This window comes from Somniosus microcephalus, chromosome 4, assembly GCF_052327205.1.
Source record: "Somniosus microcephalus isolate GS21.2 chromosome 4, FLI_Smic_1.0, whole genome shotgun sequence".
In the NCBI taxonomy this organism is placed as follows: Eukaryota; Metazoa; Chordata; class Chondrichthyes; order Squaliformes; family Somniosidae; genus Somniosus; species Somniosus microcephalus.
This window is the reverse complement of record NC_140990.1, coordinates 321,706,669-321,733,138: the sequence shown is the minus strand read 5'-3', so window position 1 is coordinate 321,733,138 and position 26,470 is coordinate 321,706,669. Positions and strand designations below refer to the sequence as shown.

The window sequence follows — 26,470 nt, the reverse complement described above, 5'->3', positions numbered from 1 at the left end:
CAGCGTGTTCCCTGGGGAATTTCACCCGACACTCTCAGCGTGTTCCTTGGGGAATTTCACCCGACACTCTCAGCGTGTTCCCTGGGGAATTTCACCCGACACTCTCAGCGTGTTCCCTGGGGAATTTCATCCGACACTCTCAGCGTGTTCCCTGGGGAATTTCACCCGACACTCTCAGCGTGTTCCCTGGGGAATTTCACCCGACACTCTCAGCGTGTTCCCCGGGGAATTTCACCCGACACTCTCAGCGTGTTCCCTGGGGAATTTCACCCCGACACTCTCAGTGTGTTCCCTGGGGAATTTCACCCGACAGTCACAGCGTGTTCCCTGGGGAATTTCACCCGACACTCTTGTAGTGTATGTACCCGTCTACCTTTAAGGAAACTATTGTATGTAACCGTTCACCTTTAAGAGAACTACTTTAGGTGTGGCACTACTTGTTTGGCTTCTGTATACTGTAATACCGACAGTGACCACACCAGTATATAAGTGTTGTGGCAGGATTGCTGGGGCAGATTCGCCCTGACCTTCGAATAGTAAAGACCTGTTTGTTTGTTATTCCTGAAGTCTGTGTCGTTATTAACAGTACAACCCACAGACTTTACAGTGGCGACGAGTCCGATCGTACCCTGCGGCAAGACTACCAAAGCAACTAAAGAGCGTCGAAGAGAGGCAACCGCCCTCGTCGTTCTGCTGGAAGAAAACACGAGGCTGCAGCAATAGAAAGGAGGAAGACTTTAGCAACAAAAGCTTCCATCAGCAACAGGCACTGACTACCCTTCTACCACGGTGCGGAGTGAGCCGATCAGCAGGAAACAAGGCGGCCGCGGAGACTGTGAGTAGGGAAAAGTGTAAAGAATATCCGGAGGATAAGGGCTGTGCACTCGACCACGGTCGAGGGGGAGCGGAGCCGGTCAGAAAGTCGGGTCCAACGGCGTCGTGAGACAGCCGGACCGCGATCGGCGGGAAAAAGCCGGGCAGCGACCGAAGCCACGAAGCGCTGAGACCGGGAGCTGGCGCGGGAAGAGAGAAACTCAGCCGCAGCCGGGGAGGGAAGCACCGGACTGCGTGAGGGCTGCGAGGCGAACGGGAACAGAGCGTGTGGGAGAGGCAGAGCCGACCAAAGGAGGCTGCGCGAGAGCCAGTCCAGCGGCTGAACTGTCCTCCACCAACGGGGTACCCAGCGCCGGTAGAGCCGAGTGTGCGGGAGAGAGAGAGACAGAGCCGAGCAAGGGGAGAGAGACTGCGCGAGAGCCAGTCCAGCGGCTGAACTGTCCTCCACCAACGGGGTACCCAGCGCCGGTAGAACCGAACGTGCGGGAGAGAGAAAGACAGAGCCGAGTAAGGGGAGCTGTGCGAGAGCCAGCCCAGCGGCTGAACCTGTCCGTTGTGGGGAAAGCGTACCCCTTCCACCAGGGAAGAAACGCGGGAAGCCGCCATTAGGCGGCAAAGACGACAGAAGCGGGAAACCGCCATTGAAGTGGGCGGGGAGAGAAGGAAAGAGCGAGAAACCGCCATTTTTGCGGGAAAAGCCGCCATCTTCGGGAAAATAAATAAATAAATAAATAAATAAAAATTGTGTTGTACCCAAGGAAAGGAAGATGCCTAAGCGGGGGGACATCAACGATTTTAATTCTGAGATAGAAGACTGGGCCACGTACGTGGAACGTATTGAGATACATTGTAAGGCTAACAAAATAGCTAAGGATGAAAAAGCTTTAACCTTACTTAACATGATGGGTGCGAAAACATTCGGGTTGTTGAAGCATCTTCTCTCACCAGCTAAACCGGCGGATCAGACTTTCGATGATATTGTAGCAGTGCTGAAGGATCACTTGAACCCCACACCGTTGATACTGGCTGAACGATCCAAATTCTATGCAAGAACGCAGAAGAAAGACGAAAGCAACACGGAATACTTGGTCGAACTGCGTAGGCTAGCGGAACACTGCCAGTTCGGAGGGAATCTGACAGAGGCACTGCGAGACAAGTTCGTATGTGGATTGTCCAAAGAAGGGACGCAAAAGCGACTACTGGAAGAGAACGACCTCACACTAGACAGGGCTGTCCTTATAGCTGCATCGCACGAAGCCGCAGCGAAAGGAACGGCGGAAATGCAGCTAAAGGCGGCGGCACTCGGGGTGGACCAAATTACCTCAAGGACAACAAAATGCTATCGTTGTGGGAAGACAACACACGACCAGAATCAATGCTGGGTTAAAAACCAAGAATGCAGGAAATGTGGCAAGATCGGGCACATAGCTAAGGTATGCCGGTCAGGAACAACGTACAACAATAAGGAGTCACCACAAAAATGGTACGGAAAAGTGCAAGAGGTGACTAGGAAGAGTCTGAGGGAACAGAAGTCGGACTCACACTCCAAATGCAAAGGACTGGACAGTCTGAGAATTCACAATGTGAGTAATGAAGCTGACCGACAAACTATCTGGATAATGCTACAGATTGCAAAGGTCCAAGTAAAAATGGAAGTGGACACCGGATCGGCGTTGACGGTCATGAATAAGCATGACTATAAAAAGTTTTTCAAGCATATTCCACTACGGGATACGGAACTAGTACTACAGACATACACGGGGCACAAAGTATTCCCCATCGGAAAGATAGAAGTCAAGGTGAGATACAAGGATAAAGATCACCACCGGTTGGACCTGTATGTGTTGCCTGAGGGAGGTCCACCACTTCTGGGACGGGAGTGGATCCGAAAAATAAAGATGGACTGGCATTCACTAAACACCATGACGGTGGATTCGGAAAAAGAGGATGTCAAACCGGAACGGTTGTCCAGAATATTGGACGAAGCTAAAGAGGTATTCCAGCAAGGACTGGGAACACTGCGAGGAATTAAAGCAAAGGTTAAGATTGCAGAACATGCAAGCCCAAAGTTTTTTAAGGCCAGATCGGTACCTTACGCAATACGACCAGCGGTGGAGGCAGAACTGGAAGAACTTGAACGATCAGGGGTTCTGTCAAAAGTGGACTGGAGTGAGTGGGCCACGCCCATTGTTCCCGTCATGAAGTCCTCACCAAGTAATAAGCCAGGGGGACCGGGGAAGGTCCGTATCTGCGGAGATTTCAAGATCACTGTGAATCCGGTGCTTCACACGGTACAATACCCGCTTTCGCGGATTGAAGATATCTTTGCTTCGTTGGCTGGAGGGAAGCACTTCACGAAAATAGACCTGGCTCAGGCATATTTACAGATGGAGGTCGAGGAAGAGTCACGCCAGTACCTCACCATCAACATTCACAGAGGCTTGTATCGCTATAATAGACTGGTCTTTGGGGTAGCTTCGGCGCCAGCAATTTGGCAGAGGGCCATGGAACAGGTGTTACAAGGAATTCCAAGCACACAGTGCTACTTAGATGACATTTTAATCACGGGAAAAGATGAGGAAGAACACCTCACGAATTTGAAACTGGTACTCACCAGGTTGAAGGAGTATGGCCTTCGGGTTAATCGCAAGAAGTGTGAGTTCTTCCAAAAACGGATCTCATACTGCGGTCATGTCATTGACTGAGAGGGACTGCATAAGTCACCTGAAAAGATAGAAGCGGTCGTGAAGGCCCCCGCTCCAGGAAACATTTCACAGTTAAGATCATTCTTGGGGTTGATTAATTACTATCACAAGTTTCTGCCAAATTTATCCACGGTGCTGCATCCGCTGAATGATCTGTTGCGGAAAGAAACACCATGGAAGTGGAGTGAAGAATGCAAAAGGGCTTTTCGCAGAAGCAAGGAGTTGATTACCTCTGAAGAAGTGTTGGCTCATTTCAACCCAGCATTACCCCTTCGTCTAGCTTGTGATGCTTCCCCGTACAGAATTGGGGCAGTACTTTCGCACAGGCTACCAAATGGCTCGGAAAGGCCAGTGGCATTCGCGTCACGATCATTGACACCCGCGGAGCGAAATTACGCTCAAATAGATAGGGAGGCCCTCAGTCTTGTGTGGGGCGTGAAGAAATTCAACCATTACCTACAATGTAAAAAGTTCACATTGCTGACAGACCACCAGCCGTTGGTGTCCATATTCAACCCAAACAAGGCCGTGTCCACCATGACAGCACAAAGGTTACAAAGGTGGTCCGTGTTACTTGGGGCACACCAATATGAAATTGAGTACAAAAGGTCCAAACAGCATGGAAATGCTGATGGGTTATCACGCTTGCCATTGCCGATGGTGGAAGAAGCGAGTACAGTGGACCCAGTAGAGTTGTTCCACTCATCCATAGTGGAGTGTCTACCGATAACAAACTCAATGATTGAGAATGAGACAAGGAATGACCCGACTCTTTCACGAGTCTATGATGTAACGGTGGAGGGATGGCCAGCACAGAGCGAACCAACACTGCAAGCATTTTCACAGAAGAAAGAACAACTGTCAGTGTGTCGAGGAACCCTGATGTGTGGATCTAGAGTGGTGATTCCACCCAAACTCCAAAAGAAAGTGCTAAAGGAGCTGCACGAAGGACATCTGGGTGGAGTAAAGATGAAGAATCTAGCAAGAGCGTTTGTGTGGTGGCCAGGCATTGATGGAGACATAGAGGAGATCACGAAGAACTGCCTAGGATGTCAGAGGGTTCAGAACGCGCCACCACAGGCTCCTCTGCATCCATGGGAGTGGCCCTCATCTCCTTGGCAAAGAGTACACATCGACTTTGCTGGTCCATTTATGGACTCGATGTTCCTAATAGCGGTGGATGCCCACTCCAAGTGGCCGGAAGTAATTAAGATGACCACCACCACGACGGAAAAAACCATCACAGTGTTAAGGACTATGTTTGCTCGGAATGGCCTGCCGGAACAGATCTGTTCTGATAATGGACCGCAATTTGTGTCCGAAGAATTCAAGAAATTCTTAAAGAGCAATGGGGTTAAGCATTACACGTCAGCCCCATACCATCCCGCCTCCAATGGATTGGCTGAAAGGTTTGTCCAGACCTTCAAGAAGGCCGTAAAGGCCATGAGTAATGAAGACATAAGTCTACAACATAAGGTGGATAGCTTTTTGTTGGCATACCGGAATGCAACACATGCGGTCACAAATCAAACTCCCGCAATGATGTTTTGTAATAGACGCCTAAGATGCCGGCTGGATTTGCTCAAACCAAACGTCAGAAGGGACGTAGAGAACCGGCAATTCCAGGGCATGAATGAAAGGGCCACTAGATCTTTCCAGATCGGTCAACGAGTTTTGGCCCGGGACTACCGTACCGAGAAATGGCAGCCTGGAACTATTGGAAAAAGGCTAGGGCCGTTGATGTACACCGTGGACATTGGGGACAATATAATAAGGCGCCATGTTGACCAAATCATAGGGTCCGCCACAAATGGGCCACCGACTTCACCACCTTACCCGGGTAATGTTGAGTCTGAGATACCCAGAACACCTACTTCCGATCTGGTAATACTGGAGTCAGCTGAACCTGACACTGTCTTTCAAGCCGAATCGACTTTGCCAGAAGCACCTACTAGCCCGCCTGGAATGACGACACCACTGCGGCGTTATCCGGACAGAATCCGGAAACCTCCAGAAAGACTGAATCTATGAACTGTCTTACATAAGCTGTATATATGTTATAATGTATGTTCACTATGGACTCAGTATGTTGAAAGCTAAAAAGGGAGGATTGTAGTGTATGTACCCGTCTACCTTTAAGGAAACTATTGTATGTAACCGTTCACCTTTAAGAGAACTACTTTAGGTGTGGCACTACTTGTTTGGCTTCTGTATACTGTAATACCGACAGTGACCACACCAGTATATAAGTGTTGTGGCAGGATTGCTGGGGCAGATTCGCCCTGACCTTCGAATAGTAAAGACCTGTTTGTTTGTTATTCCTGAAGTCTGTGTCGTTATTAACTGTACAACCCACAGACTTTACAACTCTCAGTGTGTTCCCCGGGGAATTTCACCCAACACTCTCAGCGTGTTCCCCGGAGAATTTCACCCGACACTCTCAGCGTGTTCCCTGGGGAATTTCACTCGACACTCTCAGCGTGTTCCCTGGGGAGTTTCACCCGACACTCTCAGCGTGTTCCCCGGGGAATTTCACCCGACACTCTCAGCGTGTTCCCTGGGGAGTTTCACCCGACACTCTCAGCGTGTTCCCTGGGGAGTTTCACCCGACACTCTCAGCGTGTTCCCTGGGGAATTTCACCCGACACTCTCAGCGTGTTCCCTGGGGAATTTCACCCGACACTCTCAGCGTGTTCCCTGGGGAGTTTCACCCGACACTCTCAGCGTGTTCCCTGGGGAATTTCACCCGACACTCTCAGCGTGTTCCCCGGGGAATTTCACCCGACACTCTCAGCGTGTTCCCTGGGGAATTTCACCCGACACTCTCAGCGTGTTCCCCGGGGAATTTCACCCGACATTCTCAGCGTGTTCCCCGGGGAATTTCACCCGACACTCTCAGCGTGTTCCCTGGGGAATTTCACCCGACACTCTCAGCGTGTTCCCTGGGGAATTTCACCCAACACTCTCAGTGTGTTCCCCTGGGGAATTTCACCCGACACACTCAGCGTGTTCCCCTGGGGAATTTCACCCGACACTCTCAGCGTGTTCCCCCAGGGAATTTCACCTGACACTCTCAGCGTGTTCCCCTGGGGAATTTCACCCGACACTCTCAGCGTGTTCCTCGTGGAATTTCACCCGACACTATCAGCATATTCCCTGTGGAATTTCACCCAACTGTCTCAGCGTGTAAATGGAATTAAGATACAGATCAGCCGTGATCTAATTGAATGGCGGAACAGGATCGAGGGGCTGAATGGCCGCCTCCTGTACCTATTTTCGCCCTATTGAAAAGATATAGATTAAAAGATAAACCTTTCCGCTCCTCTTGCCATTTCCAAGCGCGCTTGAGACAGCAGAACGGGTGAATTCAGAGAACGCTGCGCTGTCGTGAGGGTGCATTATACCAGTCAATTATTAAAATATTCATTCACAGGATGTGGGCCAGCATTTATTGCTCTTGAGAAGGTGGTAGTGAGCCACCTTATACAACTGAGTGGCTTGTTAGGACTACCTTCAGAGGGGCAGTTAAGAGTCAATCACATTGCTGTGGGTCTGGAGTCACATATAGGCCAGACCGGGTAAGGGCGGTAAGATTTCCTTCCTTAAAGGACATTAGTGAACCAGATGGGTTTTTAACAACAATCCGGCAGTTTCATGGTCACCATTACTGATACTAGCTTTTTATTCCAGGTTTATTTAATTCATTAACTGAATTTAAATTCCCCAGTTGCTCGTGGTGGGATTTGAACTCACGTCTCTGAGATCATTCATCCAAGGACTCCTGGATTAACTAGTCCAGTAACATAACCACTGACATGAATCTTGTCATTCATCTGGAAAGACTTATGAAATAATACTGGGCGGCCTGCTGGTGGCGCTGTCCAGGGAGATAATAAATATTCGGACATGGGCCCAGCTTGCTCAGGACATTCTTTAACAGGAACTAGTGAAGGACACAACTAGATCTCCATGTTGAAAAACAGTTGATTAAAGCCTTGTTTAATACTCAGACCAAGTGCCTAGTAGTTTTCTTACATCAACCGCTATGCTACTGTACCCATCACCATCTAACTGTGGTTGTGACAATTCTGACAACCAAAGGCACTGGGTAGGATAATGGGTAACAGACTGGGAACGGTCTGAAACAGCCCTAATTACACTAATGTAATTCACCGCAGGTGGGGGGAAGCTTTCGCAAAGAAAAATACAAATTGACAGCTTTGAAGCCTCAATGTAATGACTCAAAAAGTTAATTGGAGGTTGGGAAGAAATTTCAGTCACAGCAGTCAGGCCTTTGTTTAAATACTTTAACTCGTCACTGGCAGCTCTTCAAGAAATTCATTCTGCCGTACGGCGCTTGTCAAATGCAAGTACAATGTTTTTTCTCATTTTTTGGGGGGGAGCGGGGGAGGGGGGCCGCGCGACCCCTTTAACAGGTGGCGCGGCCCATTCAAAAATCCGCGCATGAGCGTTTTTTTGCATTTAAAAGCCGGTGAGCCGGTTGCGCGGGAGCTCCGGAGCACTGCGTGGCCGCACAGCTTAAAGGGAACATTGCCGCAGTACCGGCCGGGATAAAGGATGCGCTGGATCTGTAACACAACAGCCCCACATTGCCCCACACCCCCCTCTCCTGAAAGAACCACCCAACTAGTCCCTCGGCCCCTATCATATACATATATATATATATATATTTTCCCTTTCTTCTTTTTTTTTAATCCACACTTTCGTCTGGGCTTTTTTTCTTCCCTCCCACGTGGCAGCTGTCCTTCATTCTGCCAGGGCCACTCACACTTCATCTAGAGCCATCCTTTGTTCCTTGAATATCTCTTGATGGCCCAGAAATTCGGGTCTCCACGGGTGAGTACGCACGGGGTACTCACCCGTAAGCCCAACGGAAGTGCCGGTTTCGTGCATGCACTGCGCGTCCGCGGGAAACCGGCACTTCCGTTCCCCTGAAAGAAGGGGTTGAGAGGTGGAACGCGTGCGCGGGAGAGGCAGCGCGTGCGCATCGAACTTACATTTTTTTTGCAGGTTTTTCCGGGAGGGTAAGTCTCCAGGAGTTACACTTTTAAAAAGCAGGTGCAAGGCCTGCTTTTAACAAGGTAAGTGGTGAATTAATTAAAATTAAAACATTTTTTCCACAGGTTTATTATTTTTAAATACTTTAAAGAAAGGTAAGTTTATTTTTAGCCCCGTTAGAAAATGTAATTAATTTTTTCAAAAATTTAAATTATTGTTTAAAATAGTTATTTCATGTAATTTATAGTTATTTTAAAAATGTGATGTTTAAAAAAAAAATTATTTGAAGATGTTTTGGGGCTTATAGTATTTATAGGTTTGACAGGTCTTCCTGTCAAACTTATGAATGAAGCATTCCCTGCTACCATTGGCTCTCCATGGCCCACGTGATCCCAGGGGAAGCTTCGAACTAACTGCGCCCCTGGGATACGCAAGCACTGTCCGCCGGCAGCTGGAGCAGGCCCAGGATCGGAATCCCACGCGGGCCCACAGCACAACAGCCGGCGCGCCAGGTAAGTGCAGGTCGGGGGCTTGCACCCACGGGAAGCCCCCGACCCGAATTTCTGGGCCATTGTCTCTCAATGTCTCTTAATCGCTCCTGCTTTCTGTCCTATCTCTGACCTCCCCTTTTGTTCTTTCGTCCCCTCCCCCTTTTCCCAGCCCCCAAACTTGCTTTAAAATCTATCCCTTTTCCTGCTTTTTTTTCCAGTTCTGACGAAAGGTCATCGACCTGAAACGTTAACTCCGTTTCTCTCTCCACAGATGTTGCCTGGCCTGCTGAGTTTTTCCAGCGTTTTCTGTTGTTATTTCGGATTTCCAGCATCCGCAGTATTTTGCTATTGTATTAGTCCCTCTACCACTTGCTTGTTCCCCCATAGCCCTGAAATTTTCTCCCCTTCAAGTCCCTTTTGAAAGTTACTATTGAATCTGCTTCCACCACCCTTTCAGGCAGCGCATTCCAGCTGTGTTAAAAAAAATATTGCTTCCTGGGCTCAGTGGGATGCTGGTTCTGGATGCACAAGTCTTTATTCCGTTGATGTAAGGTTGCCAGATTTGCTAAGGGCCACTAAGCACAATAAGGACAATTACAACTAGGGTCGCCAACTCTGGTCGGACATATTCCTGGAGCTTTCATTAAATGTCCTCCCGCCTCTAACCGCTCCGCCCCGCACTCAAACAGATCTTCCCCCCACTAACCACCCCCCACCTCCAATATTTTGTATTGTTAATAAATGAAAGTGTTCAAAGGAAATGAAAAAATAAACACACACAATTTATTTTAACACCCTATGCTCTTTCTCCAGGGTTTTACTCGTCTTGGAGACTGGCTTTTCATTCCTGGAGACTCCAGGGCAAGCCTGGAGGGTTGGCAACCCGAATGGACATCCGGGTGGGATAGTGCGGGCAGAATCGCAGGAATCACAACAGATGGATGCTGTGATAGGGCAACCATGGCAGTGGGGTGGGGCGGGGGGGGCGGTGGTGGTGGACCCGCATTGATATAGCATCTTCTTCATGCAGAAAAAGACTTCAAGGAGCTTCATAGACAGAGATGTGAAGAAACTGGACTTTGAGCCAAAGGAGAGAGAGGTGACCAAAAGCTTGGTCAAAGAGTTAGGTTTTAAGGAAGGTCTTTACGGTGTTAGGACTTTGCATAGGGCTTCGAGCCAATCAGGGGCTGCGAGCGGATGCAGTGCTAAGTTTCAGGATTGAACTAAACCGATCTCGACCTTATCGATGGTTAACGAACTTCACACGAAGGCGTGCGGACCTGACACCAGGTCGTACTTAGGATCATTGTTTGGTAAAATGCAGGGGTTCCAAACCGAACTGTGTCAGCTGTGGCTCAGTGGGTGACACTCTCTAGGTGGGAGGGGCTAGGAGTGAGCCAGGTGTGACTGGTTGCCTAATTGCAGCTGGGTGTTGGAGGGAGTTTTGTAAAAAGTTGGTGGTGGGTTTTGGGGTGTTGTTTTCAGGTTTTAGGGCCTTTTTGGCCCACAAAAAAACAGCCAGATGGCTGCTGAGGGGTCCGGAGAGCTGGGCCCCTTGGAGGACAGTGTTCCCGAGAGGAATTTAATTAGGGAAGAAACTGTGGTGGGAAGGAAAAAAGGCCAAAAGATTTGGGCCGGGACCCCAGGAGGTTTGGTAAAGAAAACACGGTGGTGGTGCAGTGTGAAGATAAGAAGATTCGAGCCTGGGATATAATCGAGGCGGTTCATGAGGACTGTGGCGAGGGAAGCTGCTTTGCCTGCCGACCAAAGCCGAATGTAGGATTTGAGGTGACGGTCAGTGGCCGTGAGGAGGTGGAAAAACTGCTACTCAGTCTGAAAGTTGGTGAGAAATTCTTGGAGGTGACTCTGCTATATTCAGAGGAGGTGGTGGTTTCATTTTTGAACTTGCCAGTGTACATTGAGGACGAAGTGCTGAGCAAAAAGTTGGAGTCGTGGGACATTAAAATCTGTTCTGAAATAAAGAGGGGATACTATCCAGGAACGCGGGTAGCAGACGGAACCCGGTATGTAAAGGTGCGGTTCCCAGAGGGGGTGAGGTCTTTGCTGTACAGTATGAAGTTCGAGACACTGGAAGGAGTGCAGTACTTTCGTGTGCTGCACGATAACCAAGTAAAGGTGTGCTACTATTGTCTGGGACATGACCATCTCGTAAGAAACTGTCCAGATTTGTATTGTTACAATTGCGGTGAGTCGGGACATATCGCTCGGAGCTGCAAGGCGGAGAGCTGTGGGGTGTGTCACAAAGGCCCCACCCGCTGTGAATGTGTGGCAGAAGGGAGCGATATGAGTGATGAGGAGATGGGAGAAGGAGAAGGAGATGAGAGTGGAACGGCCGGAGGAGCGGTGCAGTCGGAGGACACAGCCGGTAAAATGAAGGAGAAAGGAGCACAGGAAGAGGCAGAGGCTGGCGGAGCGGAGGACGGGATGGAGATGGCGGAAAACACGCCGAGTGCTGTGGAGGGGAACAAAGACAGCAGTGGGCAGTGAGGGTCGAGTGCAGACTCGAGCCTTAGTGCGGTTCGGCTCCCCCTGGGGAGTCTGGTGGCTGCGGGGGGAGAGGAGGCGGGAGCGGGGTGTGTGGTGGATGTGGGAGCTCCAGGGAGAGGCGGGGAGTCGGATATCTTGGTGAGCGGGAGAGGGCAGGACGGGGAGAGGGAGCAAGAGGCAGGAGCCTTAAAGGGACAGCAGGATGGGATCGGTGAGATAGAGACGTCAGAAGGGAACAATTTAGGTGCGCCATTGTCCCATGGAGAGAGGGAACAGGGTGCAAGGGTCAGAGGTGGAGATGTGGTCGAAGGGAGCGGCACAGTGGGAGAAACTGCGATAGCAGGAAGACTCTCTATGGGAGAGGAAGTATCTGACAGGGAGCAGGATTATGTATCGGACGGGGAGCAGGCACAGGGGGTTGCAGAAGAGCTTGAGAGTGAGGAATTAGAGGGGGACAGAGACATGGAAGTCGGGGATGGGGTGGCATCATGTGGAAAGGGAAAGGTTAGTGAGGGGCAGAAGGAGGGAGAAAGGGCAGCTCCTGGGCCCAAACTTAATGCAAGGAAGAGGCTGAAACAGCAGGGAAAGTTTAAACAGGAGGGGAAAAATAGTCGGAGGCTGCAGGAAAAAGCAACAGCTGCCCGAGAAGTTGGGAAGGAGCATGTGAGGAGGGAAGGGCCAGAGATTAAATGATGGGGAGATTATCAGGCATACTTCCCTTCTTTGGAGCCATGATTACATTGGTCTCGATTAATGTGAACGGACTGAGGGGTGAGAAGAAATTGCAGCAGTTGTTGCAGGGTTTTAAAGGTACGGACTTGTTGTGTCTGCAAGAAACCTTTTGGGATGAGGATATCCTAGAAAGAGTTCAGAAGGTTTGGAAGGGAGAGGTGTTTGCGAGTTGTGCAAACAATAACCGTAGAGGGGTGGCTGTTTTGGTGAGTCCGTGCATAAAAGAGAACGTTGCCTTGATGGACAAGGACACTGAGGGGAGATTTTTATGGCTAAGGGTAAAAATGGAGGGATTTAATTGCGATCTCTTTAATAACTATGCACCGAACGACCATTGCAAGCGTCGCGAGTTTTTTCGGGGGTTATTCACTGAAGCGGCAGAGGTGGAAAATCCTTGTATAGTGGGGATTTTAATGTATTTTTATCTCGGATGGACATTTCAGCCCAGATGACCTTTAAGGATGATAACTCCAGAGGGATGATTGTAAAAATGATGGCAAATTTAAATTTGAGAGACTTATGGAGGGACCGGAACCCCATAAAAAGGGAGTTCTCCAGATCAGGTTGGGTGGGTGATGTTTTAAAACAGAGCCGAATAGATTTTGTGTTAATGCGGGAAGGGTTAATTTCTGAGGTGATGGAGATTTATTATAAAAAAGTATTTTTTAGTGATCACTCGGCTTTGGTTCTTAGAATTAGTAACAGCAGAGTTAAGATCGGTTCAGGGGTGTGGATTTTAAACAATCAATACCTGAAAGAAATTGCTTATAAAGAAGGGATTATTATAAATATAATTCAGGATGCTCGGAAGGAACCTTTGTTCTCGAAAGAAAGAAGAGTTTGGTGGGATAATTTCAAATATGAGGTAAAAGTTTTTTCGGTACGTTATGGGAAAAAGAGGGCGGCAGCTAACCAGCGTCGAGAAGAGAATATAAATAAAAGGTTTACGGATGTCTGTAAAGCAGTTGATGGAGGGGATAAGGGAGCTGAGACTAATTTCCGGGTGCTAAAGGAAGAGTGGGAATTATTGCAAGCTGAAAAATGCAAGGGGGCCATTCTCCGTGCAAAGGCTAGAGATGCATTGGAGGGCGAAAGATGCACTAGATATTTTCTAGAGCAAGAAAAGCTGCGACAGAGATTATCGTTAATTGAAGAGTTGAAGGTTGGGGAGAAGATCATTCATGAAAATGGGGAGATTTTAGAGGTGGCTAGCAGCTTTTATCAAGAGTTATATACTAAAGAAGACATTTCCAAATTGGCGATGGAGAAGGTTACTGCTTTTATTGAAGAGGGTTTAAAGGAGGATGAGAGAAGCATGTGTGATAAAGAAGTAGGATTAGCGGAAATAAAAGTAGCAATAAGTGGAATGAAGGGAGGGGGAAAGCCCAGGGTCCGATGGACGAAGTGCAGAATTTTATAAAGAATTTTGCGAGATTTTAAGTCCATTGCTCTTAGGAGTTTTTAAGGAAATTAAAATTGAGGGAAGCCTGGCCCCATCTATGAGGAGAGGGATCATAAGCTTAGCTTATATAAAAATAAAGGGGATAGATGGGATCTGAAGAATTGGAGGCCCATCACATTATTAAATGTGGATTATAAGATAATGTGATGGGCCTCCAATTCTTCAGATCCCGTGGAGAAGGTTACTGCTTTTATTGAAGAGGGTTTAAAGGAGGATGAGAGAAGCGTGTGTGACAGATAGTTTGGCCCTCTCAGTCCTATGAAGTCATAGGCCGGGACATCGCAGACTCTGTGGTCTCATCGAAACATAGAAACATAGATACATAGAAGATAGGAGCAGGAGTAGGCCATTCGGCCCTTCGAGCCTGCTCCGCCATTCAATGAGATCATGGCTGATCATCCAAATTCAGTACCCTGTCCCTGCCTTCTCCCCATATCCCTTGATCCCTTTAGCCTTAAGAAATATATCCAAATCTTTTTTGAATATATTCAATGAACTGGCCTCCACCGCCCTCTGTGGCAGAGAATTCCACAGGTTCACCACTCTCTGGGTGAAGAAATTCCTCCTCATTTCAGTCCTAAATGGCTTACCCCTTATCCTTAGACTATGACCCCTGGTTCTGGACTCCCCGGCCATCATAAACATCCTTCCTGCATCTAGTCTGTCCAGGCCTGACAGAATTTTATAGGTTTCGATGAGATCCCCTCTCAATCTTCTAAACTCCAGTGAGTATAAGCCCAATTGACACAATCTCTCCTCATAAGTCATTCCTGCCATCCCAGGTATCAGCCTGGTGAATCTTCACTGCACTCCTTCCACGGCAAGAACGTCCTTCCTCAGGTAAGGCGACCAAAACTGCACACAATACTCAAGGTGCGGTCTCACCAAGGCCCTGTACAACTGTAGCAAGACATCCTTGTTCCTGTACTCGAACCCTCTTGCTACGAAGGCCAACATACCATTTGCCTTCTTAACCGCCTGCTGCACCTGCATGCTTACCTTCAGCGACTGGTGCACAAGAACACCCAGGTCTCTTTGCACTTCCCCTTCTTCCAATCTATTGCCATTCAAATAATAATCTGCCTTCCTGTTTTTGCCACCAAAGTGGATAACCTCACATTTATCCACATTATAGTGCATTTGCCATGTTTCTGCCCAATCACCCAATCTGTCCAAATCGTACTGGAGTTTCACGACATCCTCTTCACAGCTTACCCTCCCACCCAGCTTTGTGTCGTCTGCAAATTTGGAGATATTACATCCAATTCCCTCGTCCAGATCATTAATATATATTGTGAACAGCTGGGGTCCTAGGACCGATCCTTGCGGTACCGCACTAGTCACTGCCTGCCACTCGGAAAACGACCCGTTTATTCCAACTCTTTGCTTTCTGTCCGCCAACCAGTTCTCTATCCAAGTCAATACCTTGCCCCCAATCCCATGTGCCTTAATTTTGCACGCTAATCTCTTATGTGGGACCTTATCGAAAGCCTTCTGAAAGTCCAAATACACCACATCCACTGGTTCTCCCTTATCTATTTTACCAGTTCCATCCTCAAAAAATTCCAGTAGATTAGTCAAGCATGATTTACCTTTTGTAAATCCATGTTGACTTTGTCCGATCCTGTCACTGCTTACCAAGTGCTCTGCTATTACATCTTTTATAATAGATTCTAGCATTTTCCCCACTACCGATGTCAGGCTTACCGGTCTATAATTCCCCGCTTTTTCTCTGCCACCTTTTTTGAATAGTGGGGTAACATTAGCTACCCTCCAATCCATGGGTACTGTTCCAGAGTCTATCGAGTTCTGGAAGATGACCAGCAATGCATCTACTATTTCTAGGGCCACTTCCTTAAGTACCCTGGGATGTAGATTATCTGGCCCTGGGGATTTATCGGCCTTCAGTCCCATCAATTTTCCTAACACCATTTCCCTACAAATACTGATTTCTTTCAGTTCCACCCTTTCATCAGTCATCAATCCGAGATGCGATAGAGCTCATGGAAGAGAGTGGGAGGGAGGCTTATGTATTAAAGATAGATCAAGAGAAAGCCTTTGATAGGGTCTCTCATGAGTTTTTATTGAAGGTTTTGGAAGCATTTGGTTTCAAGGAAAATTTCAATCAGTGGATAAGGATTTTTTATTCAAACATATTTAGCTGTGTTAAATGTAATGGTTTTTTATCCAAGTATTTTCCGATACAGAGATCAGTGAGACAGGGTTGTCCCCTGTCCCCATTGCTGTACACATTGGTAGCAGAACCATTAGGTTACATGATGCGAAAGAAACAAGGTGTAGTTGGGATTGTGGTACCCAGTTCTGGGCTGGTGTCGGTGATACACCAATATGCAGATGACACAACCTTAACATTGAGAAATGGGGAGTCAGTGAGGAAAGCTATGGAGGTAGTGGAGGAATATTGTAGAGCTTCAGGTGCCAGAGTGAATTATAATAAGTCCCAATGCCTGGTTGCAGGGAGGGTTAGGGGGGAATGGTTGGGGGAATGTCCCTTTAAGGTGGTGGAGGTTTTGGAAGTTCTGGGGGTGCATATGGGGTGCAAGAAAGACAGGGATGAAGTGGATCGATTAAATTGGGAACTGAAGATTATGAAAATTAAAAAGATTTTGGGAAGATGGGAAAGAAGGTGGTTGAAAGTGCAAGGAAGAGCGACAGTGGTGTCTGCTCTCCTGCTATCTAAGCTATGGTACTTATTGACGGTGGAGGATATTCCTGAGTGGGCGGAAAAGTCCATCCGAGAGGCTTGTGTGAGGTTTTTATGGGAAGGGAAACCAGCCTTGGTGGGTTACAATACCATCATTGGATGGAGAAATCAGGGAGGACTCAATTTCCCGGATATTGATTTGAAGAAAAAATCCTTTAGAATCAAATGGGTGAAAAGATTTCTTCAGAAGTCAAATACAAGTTTTTGGAAGAGTTGTTTTGAGCATTTTTAAAAAATGAAGTGGGATAGGAGGGCAGGGGATATTGTATATGGAATACAATAATATGTTTTTGAAATCGATTAAACTTCTCCCTAGGTTTTATAAGGGGGTTGTAGAGACTTGGGCCCAATTTTTAAAAAGTGTGCAGTTTATGCCCAAGGGGGCTGAGGAATTTTTAGAATAGCCCTTATTTTTGAACAGGTGGGTCAACATCGAAGGAGAGGTTTTATTTAATCAAGCTTTTATAAAAGCTGGGATTATATCTGTGAAAGATGTATTATACGAGGTGATTCCAGGTTGGTTGCCGGAAGCGATAGTGAGGGACATGGTGTGGGAGGAGGATCAGGAGGTAGAGGAAAAAGCAATAGGAATCATGCATGAGAAGATTGTGAGGGCAATGCCACAGGATTGGATGGAAGAAATAAATGTGGAAATCTCCAAAGGAAGTAAAATGCGTCCTGCTTTTCCAAGCTTTGTACTGGAGAAAGGGGGAGAGTTGGCCCAATTTGACAACTGTAATACTCGAGATTTCTATGAGGTATTCAGAGAATGGAGATTCAAGACACCTGCTGGTCAGGAATCTTGGCAGAGTATATACCCACAGCTGGACTTCAACAGGATTTGGAAGGGAATGTGGGCGAATTTTAAATGTCCAGAGTGGATTGAACTGGATTTCAAATTGGCTCATAACCGGATTTTTACCATGACGGTCTTGTGCAAGATTGGGCGAGTGGAGGCGGCAACTTGCCCAGTGTGTGGGACACGGGATGAGACTCTGTCCCATTTACTGGTGTTATGTCCGTAGTTAAATGACTTTAAGTACTATGTTCGACAGTTGTGTGAGGTTTTTTTGCTGGGTGGGGACCGAAGAGCGAGAATGGGAATCCCGTGGGACTCAATTTTGAGATGGGGATTGCAGGAGAGTCTGCCCGAGTCTAGCAGAGTGGCAATTAATTTAATGTTCAGTTTGGCTAGATTCGTGATTGTGCAAAGAAGGAATGCTCTGTTTTTTAAGGGGAGGAGAATCAATCTAAAAGAGTATTTTAAATATAAGCTAAAAGATCATTATAAGGCTCTGTGGATGTTTTATTCAGAAAGGAATTTAAGGATAGTATTTTACAACCAATTTTTAAAGTACAATCGATTAATATATGTTACAGGAGACAAATTAATCTTCAGGTTTTGATGTTAAAATGTGGTGGCGGAATGGCTGTGCAGAGCGGCGGAATTGATTTGTATCATACAATGAAATGATCAAGATGTTGTAAATGTTCTTAATGTTCAATAAAGTATATTTATTAAAAAAAAGTGGGTAGCACTCTTGGCCTCTGGGTCAGAAGGTTGTGGGTTCAGGTCCCACTCCAGAGACTTGAGCACACAATCTAGGCTGACACTCCCAGTGCTAGTACTGAGGGAGTGCTGCACTGTCAGAGGCGGTAAACCGAGCCCCCCCCCCCGCCTACCCACTCACGTGAAAGATCCCCTAGCGCTAATGGAGATCAGTTTGCATTGAGGCTGGCTCCAATACTATTTATGACATGAATTTTGAAAATTGTCCTGTGCAACCACCGTGAGAAAATGCTAATGTTTTGATTGAAAAGAGCAGAAGGAAGCAGGAGGAAGTTGACTTGGCTAGAAAAATTGGGAGGTGCCGTCTGCTCTCTCTCAGGTGGATGTAAAAGATCCCATGGCACTATTTGGAAGAAGAGCAGGGGGGAATTCTCCCCAGTGCTCTGGGCCAATACCTATCCCTCAACCAGCGGCACTAAAATAGATGATCTGGTCTTTGCCACGTTACTGTTTGTGGGATCTTGCTGTGCGCAAATTGGCTGCCGCGTTTCCTACATTACAGCAGTGACGACACTTCAAAAGAACGTAATTGGCTGTAAAGCGCTTTGGGACGTCCTGAGGTCGTGAAAGGGGCGCTATAGAAATGCAAGTTCTTTTTTTTCTTTTTAAGAGAGAGGAGGGAGGTGGTGAGGCAGAGGGGTTTAGCGAGGGAGAGAAAAGCACCTCGACCAATGTGTCTTTAATGTAACTGGGACCATCTACCCTTCGCTGACAAGCAGATCCAGGATTTGCTGCTCTTATTTTCGTCCCAGGTGTACCTGATGACTCATTCTGCAGTGAGCTCTTTCGTAACCTCTATTACTAATTCAGAGCAAATTCTCTTTCCAGCTCCTTCCAACAGGCCGACTTGTTCTAAATATGTAACAGAATATGACTATACATATTGTATATTTTTAATCGATGTTGCATAACGCACGGCACCCACTCCCTGATTACCATTAGAAAGGGTAGAATTTTGTTGAATTGAATTGGAATTTATGCATCGGTTGTTTCCTCAGTCCCGCCATATCTGGTGCTCGGAAACGGGGCGCCGCTGGAGATAACTGCAACAAGGATGAGTTTGAAATCGCCACTGATTAAAAGGGTCTGTTGTAACCCAGGTAGAGGAGGTCAAAGGTTCACCTCCCTGCCTGGAAATTTAAAGTGACATAAAGCCCTGTTCCTGGGACTAGGGACAGGGTCACTGGCAAGGCTTGGAAGCTAAGCAGAGTCAGGCCTGGTTAGTACTTGGAGAGGTGCCCATCAGGGAAGACCAGGTGCAGAAGGTCACAGAAGGAGCCCTGAGGAGGGGCGGTTGGTGAGAAGGTCACAGGAGGGGTGGCTGGTGAGCAAGGCCTGGGCATTGGGCTGAAGATTGTCAGACAGGAGGAATGGTGGAAATGGAATGGCGGCGCGCACAGATGCAGTGGCTTTGCTTCTCCCAGGACGGTACTATTTACAGTTAATGTTATTTGTACTGGACTCATGGGAGCTTGCAAGATCACATTTTGTTGTTCATGTACTTGTGCATTGTACAATGACAATAAAGTTGAATTATTATTACATGGATATGGCGGCCGAGTGGTTATGGGACCGGGCTGGACGCAACACAGAGGTTCCACCATGGGGATTATTTTTGGTGGGGAGGGGGCCATTTCTGGGCTCGCACCAGCAAGCTAAAGATGGATTAAAAAAAAATTCATTCATGGGATGTGGGGGTCGCTGGCAAGGCCAGTGTTTATTGGCCATCCCTAATTGCCCCCGAGAAGGTGCCGAGCTGCCTTCTTAAACTGCTGCAGTCCGTGTGGTGAAAGTCTTTATTTGTAGTGGTTTGGTAGAACTGAGTGACTCACTGGGCCATTTCAGAGGGACAGTTAAGAGCCAACCACATTGCTGTGGGTCTGGAGTCACATATAGGCCAGACCGGGTAAGGGCGGCAGATTTTCTTCCCTAAAGGACATTAGTGAACCCGATGGGTTTTTAACAACAATCCGGTAGTTTCATGGTCACCATTACTGATACTAGCTTTTTATTCCAGATTCATTTAATTGAATTTAAGTTCCCCAGCTGCCGTGGTTGGATTTGAACTAAGAACATAACAACATAAGAAGTAAGAGCAGGAGTAGGCCATATGGCCCCTGCTCCGCCATTCAATAAGATCATGGCTGATCTTCGACCTCAACTCCACTTTCCCGCCCCATCTCCATATTCCTTGATTCCCCCAGAGTCCAAAAAATCTATCGAGCTCATGTCTCTGGATCATTAGTTCAGGCCTCAGGATTACTACTCCAGCAACATAACCACTATACTTCCGTACCCCCAATTGTCATGGTAAATCCCACTAAAGACGGAACATTTGCAGTCAAAAAGAAAGAACTTGCATTTATACAGCATCTTTCATGACCTCAGGATATCCCAAAGTGCAGCAAGGTACTTTTTATTTTGAAGCGTGGTCACTGTTGTAATGTCGGAAGCACGGCAGACAACTTGCACACAGCAAGCTCCCACAAAGCAGCAATGAGATAAATGACCAGATAATCTGTTTTTTCAGTAATGTCGGTTGAGGGATAGATATTGGCCCAGGACACAGGGAAGATCTCCCCCTTGCTCTTCTTCGAAATAGTGCTTAAAAATCGCTTTGAAAGACGGCACCTCCGACTGTGCATAGGAGGGCTGCATTTGCCCTCAGTGCCTCTGGGCTAATGAAGAGGGTGTTTTTGCAAGGTTACGATCAGGCTTTAGCCAGGATGCTCTTTTTAAGTCAGTTTGCCGACACTCTCTTGAACCACAGGTGGAACTGCGGCCCAACAAGAATCAGAATCTATACGAACTTGGGGGGGAAAAAACTGGAAGGTTGAATAAAGGACTAAATTCACAGAGAAGCATGGCTTCGATGGTTTTTTGGTCATGCGTCACAGATTCTAAGCAAGAACTCGGGACTAAAAGGATTAAATTGTGAGGACAGGCTGCATAGACTGGGCTTGTATTCCCTTGAGTATAGAAGATTAAGAGGTGCTCTAGCTGAGGAGTTTAAGATGATTAAAGGAGTTGATAGGGTGGATGGAGAGAAACTATTACCTCTGGTGAGTGGGAGTCCAGAACAAGGGGACATGACCTTAAAATTAGAGCCAGGCCGTTCAGGGGTGATGTCAGGAAGCACTTCTTCACACAAAGGGTCGTGGAAACCTGGAACTCTCTCCCCCAAAAAGCTGTTGAGCCTGAGGGTCAATTGAAAATGTCAAAACTGAGCTTGATAGATTGTTTTTAGGCGAGGGTATTACGGGTTACAGAACCAAGGCGGGGAGATGGAGTTAAGATACAGATCAGCCGTGATCTAATTGAATGTGGAACAGGCTCGAGGGGCTGAATGGCCGACTCCTGTTCCTATAGCTATAAAAATAATGAATTGCAACATTTGAATAAATCTTGCGCAGATAAAGAGAGCAAAGAGGAGCCGGTCCACAGGATTCGCACAAAAGCAAAATACCGCAGATGCTGGAAATCTGAAATAAAAACAGAAAATGCTGGAAATGCTCAGCAGGTCAGGCAGCATCTGTGGAGAGAGAAACAGAGGGCTGGATATTCCGGTCCCTACGGGTGTGTACGCGCTGTGTAATCACCCGTAGGGACATTGGAAATGCCGGTTTCAGGCATGCACTGCGCATGCGCTGGAAACCGGCATTTCCGATCTGTCAAGAAAGCTTTCAACAGATCATCCGGCTGCCCTGGAGAAGGGCCTCTGCGGGCGGAGAGTTCCATTTTTTGGAGACCCTCCGCCCGCAGAAAACACTTACAATTCTTACGCCTGGTAAAAGCAAGGTAAGGCCTGCTTTTACCAGGATAAGAGTTGAAAAAAGTAAAAAAAAAAAAAAAATTTCCACTGATTTATCATTTAAAAATACTTTAAAGAAAGGTAAGTTTATTTTTAGCCCCGTAAAAAACTTTAATTACTTTTTTCAAAAATTTAAATTTTTGTTTAAAATAGTTAATTTATGTAATTTATATAGTCATTTTAAAAATGTGATAAAAAAAATGTATTTGAAGTTTTACTATGTTTTGGGGTGATCTCCATTCATATATTTGATAGGTCTTCCTGTCAAACCTATGAATGGGGAGATTCCCTTCTGTGATTGGCTCCCCATGGCCCACGTGATCCCAGGGACGCTGTGACCTGCCTGCGCCTCTGGGATACGTGGGCCCTGCGCACCGACAGTTTGGAGAGGCCCAGCAACGGAACTCTGCGCCTCCTGGGAGCCCTCAGGTCCAAGTGTAGATTTTTCCAGATCGCAGCCCTCCGCCCGCGGGAGGCCTGCGAACGGAATATCTGGGCCAGAGTTAACGTTTCAGGTCGATGACCTTTCGTCATAGGATTCACAGTTTGCTTTTGGTTCATGAATAGAGTCTGGGGCTCGTTAGCTCAAACGTATAGCAAGCCTAATTTACTAATTATTCAAGCGGGCACGGTGACAGCCCACATAAGAACTAGGAGCAGGGGTCAGCCATTTGGCCCCTCGAGCCTGCTCCGCCATTCAATAAGATCATGGCTGATCTTCTATCTCATCTCCACTTTCCTGAACTATCCCCATATCCCTTGATTCCCTTAATAGAATAAGGGGTCGGCCATTTAAGACTGGGATGAGGAGAAATTTCTTCACTCAGAGGGTGGTGAATCTTTGGAATTCTCTACCTCAGAGGGCCGTGGAGGCTCAGTCGTTGAGTATATTCAAGACAGAGATCGATAGATTTTTGGATATTAAGGGAATCAAGGGATATGGAAATAGTGCGGGAAAGTGGAGATGAGGTAGAAGATCAGCCATGATCTTATTGAATGGCGGAGCAGCCTCGAGGGGCCGAATGGCCGACTCCTGCTCCTATTTCTTATATGCTTATGTACACAGATCACTAAAATACAGTGGTCATGTACAAATAATAATCAAAAAAGCTAATGGAATGTTAGCCTTTATACCTGGAGGGCTAGAACATAAAGGGGAGGAAGTTTTGCCACAGCTATACAAAGCCCTGGTTAGCCCACATCTAGTGTACAGTTCTGGGCACCGCAACTTAGAAAGGATATATTGGCCTTGGAGGGAGTGCAGCGCAGATTCACCAGGATGTTACCAGGGCTCCAAGGGTTAAATTTTGATGAGAGATTAAACTAGGCTTGTATTCCTTGGAATATAGAAGGTCAAGGGGTGATCTGATTGAGGTTTTTGTGATTTTGAAAGGAATTGATGGGGTAGACAGTGAGAAATGTTTTCCACTGGTGGAGGCGTCTAGGACAAGGGACTTAACCTTAAAATCAGAGAAGGGTCATTCAGGAGAGAATTTAGGCAACACTTCTCCACAAAAACGGCGGTAGGAGTGTGGAACTCTCTCCCACAAAAAGCAGTAGAGAGCGACAGAGCTTTTTGCTAGACAAGGGTATTAAGGGATATGGAGCCAAGTCGGGCGGATTGAGTTGGGATAGAGATCAGCCATGACCTCACTGAATGTCGGAACAGGCTCGAGAGGCTGAACGGCCCGCACCTGTTCTGATGATCGTACGAAACGCTTGCGTGAAGCGAGCAGGAGCCGCGAGGCGAGAGGCGGAGCAGGGCGGGGGATTTGAGGCGCTTTTAGTTGCTCACCTTGACACAGCAGTAGATGGTGGAGATGAACAACACGCTGGTCAGGACCAGCAGACAGGACAGGTAGAAGCCCAGCATCAACACGGAGCTGCACAGAGCACGAGAGAGAGAGAGAAAGAACAAGAATTAGCTCCCATACAGTCATGCGACCTGGTGTGTCCTCACACGCCGCACAGAAAGGATCACAGATTGCGCCCACTTTATTTTTTGACGCTACTAATGAGTTCCCCACATCTTGTTCCACGGTCGGACCCTCGGGGAGATTGCATAACAGGAGTCCTTACCTCTCGTACAGTCTGTTTACATGTCTACCAACAGGCAATATAAACCAAATGGTGCAATTTTAAAGGGGGTGCGGGAACAGAGAGACCTGGGGGGTTTACGTACACAAATTGATGTGCCTCAATAAATCCGAGACTCGATGTTAGCGAAACAAAACAAGGCTTTTATTGACTTAGAAGGTAACACACAGAGGAGAATGTATCTTCCATCCAGAGGTCTGCCGTACTGGATGTGCTGCAGGCTGGGCCAGCTTACATAGGAGCCAGGTATGGGCGGAGCCCTACACACAGTACAATACAATGGAAATGAAACTGAAACCAACCACAGTCACAGGCAGAGAAATACTGATGAGTGATGAATGGAATATTTCATCACATTCACCCCTTCTATAGATTTAGTCTGTTCGGGGGTTTGATAGTCCTCTGCGACCGACGTGGCTGTTGTGGTGCCGCGGGTGTCGGCTGGGTGTCCCCGGTGGCCTCCTGGGTCTCTGCCGGGGGTGCCGCCAGGGTTGTTGAAGGGGTAGTTGGTGGGGGTACCGTTGGTCGATGTTCTTCTGGGGGTGATGAAAGAGTAGTGGGTGGGTAAGAGTTGCTGTGGTCGTTGTTGCTGCTGTTGTCGTGGTTGTTGTCGTTACCGGCTGGGGCGACGTCTTTTATGGACACGGTGTCCTCCCTTCCGTCGGCGTGCCGGACACACGCGTATTGGGGGTTGGCGTGGAGTAGGTGCACTGACTCCACGAGGGGGTCCATCTTGTGGCCCCTCACATGCCTTCGCATGAATACCGGACCTGGGGTGGAGAGCCATGACGGCATGGATACGCCTGAGGTGGATTTCCGGGGAAAGACAAACATTCGCTCGTGAGGCGTGGCATTAGTGGCAGTACACAATAGCGACCGTATCGAATGGAGCACATCTGGGAGGACTTCCTGCCAGCGGGAGATAGGGAGGCCTTTGGTCCTTAGAGCTAGAGTGACTGCTTTCCATACTGTCCCGTTCTCTCGCTCCACTTGACCGTTACCCCGGGGGTTGTAGCTGGTGGTACGGCTCGTGGCGATCCCCCTGGACAGCATGTACTGGCATAGCTCTTCACTCATGAAGGACGCCCCCCTATCCGTATGGATGTAGCTCGACATACCGAACAGGCAGAACAGGCTGTTGAGGCATTTAATGACCGTGGCGCTGGTCATGTCTGGGCAGGGGAAGGCGAATGGGAAACGAGAGTATTCGTCCACAATGTTCAGGAAGTAAACATTGCGGTCGACGGACGGGAGGGGGCCCTTGAAATCTAAGCTGAGCCGCTCAAAGGGCCGTGTAGCTTTGATTAAGTGGGCTCTATCTGGGCGGTAGAACCGAGGCTTGCACTCAGCGCAAGTGCGACAGTTCCTGGTCAGGGACCGAACTTCCTCAATCGAGTAGGGTAAGTTGCGGGACTTTATGAAGTGGAACAGCCGCGTGACCCCTGGGTGGCAGAGGTCATTGTGGAGGGTCTGTAGCCGATCCCCGGTGGCGCTGGCACACATCCCTCGTGAGAGGGCGTCGGGGGATTCGTTAAGGGCCCCTGGCCGGTAAATTATGTCATAATCGAAGGTGGAGAGCTCGATCCGCCACCTAAGAATCTTATCATTTTTAATCTTCCCCCTCTGTTTATTATTGAACATAAACGCTACCGACCGCTGGTCGGTAAGTAGGGTGAAGCGTTTGCCGGCTAGGTAGTGGCGCCAGTGGCGCACTGCCTCCACGATGGCTTGGGCCTCCTTTTCTACGGAGGAGTGTCTGATCTCGGGCCCTTGGAGGGTCCTCGAGAAGAAAGCTACGGGCCGCCCCGCCTGGTTGAGGGTGGCCGCCAAGGCAAAGTCAGACGCATCACTTTCCACTTGAAAGGGAGTGTTCTCGTCCACTGCCTGTAGCGTGGCCCGCTCAATATCCTGCTTAATGCTTTTGAAGGCGGCATGGGCCTCAGCAGAGAGCGGAAAAGAGGATGCTTTCAAGAGGGGGTGGGCTTTGTCGGAGTAGTTGGGGACCCATTGGGAATAATAAGAAAATAACCCCAGGCACCTTTTCAGGGCTTTGGGAGTGTTGGGCAGGGGCAGCTCCCGTAGGGGGCGCAATCGGTCGGGGTCTGGTCCGATTTCCCCATTCTCCACCACGCTGCCTAGTATTCAGAGGCGCGTGGTGTTGTAAACGCACTTGTCCTCGTTGTAGGTGAGGTTGAGTTTTTGTGCGGTTTTCAGGAACCTCTCGAGGTTCGAGTCGTGATCCTGCTGGTTGTGACCGCAGATGGTGACGTTGTCGAGGTAGGGGAAGGTTGCCTGCAAGTGGTGGTCATCGACCATGCGGTCCATCTCCCTCTGGAAGACCGAGACCCCATTCGTCACCCCAAAGGGGACTCTGAGGAATTGGTAGAGGCGTCCGTTCGCCTCGAAGGCGGTGTACGGGCGGTCCTCTGGTCTGATAGGGAGCTGGTGGTACGCTGACTTGAGGTCGATGGTGGAGAACACCTGGTATTGGGCGATTTGGTTCACCATTTCTGATA

The 26,470-nt window shown here is 48.1% G+C and overlaps 1 protein-coding gene across 1 annotated transcript in view; it reads right to left on the bottom strand.

The window, feature by feature from the left end:
• adcy5 (adenylate cyclase 5) overlaps positions 1–26,470 on the bottom strand; it is a 328,357-nt gene that overhangs the window by 44,973 nt on the left and 256,914 nt on the right. The window contains exon 12 of the mRNA XM_085986826.1: positions 23,653–23,740. Within this exon, the coding sequence (XP_085842952.1) occupies positions 23,653–23,740 (88 nt within the window). The remainder of the gene's footprint in view (positions 1–23,652; positions 23,741–26,470) is intronic.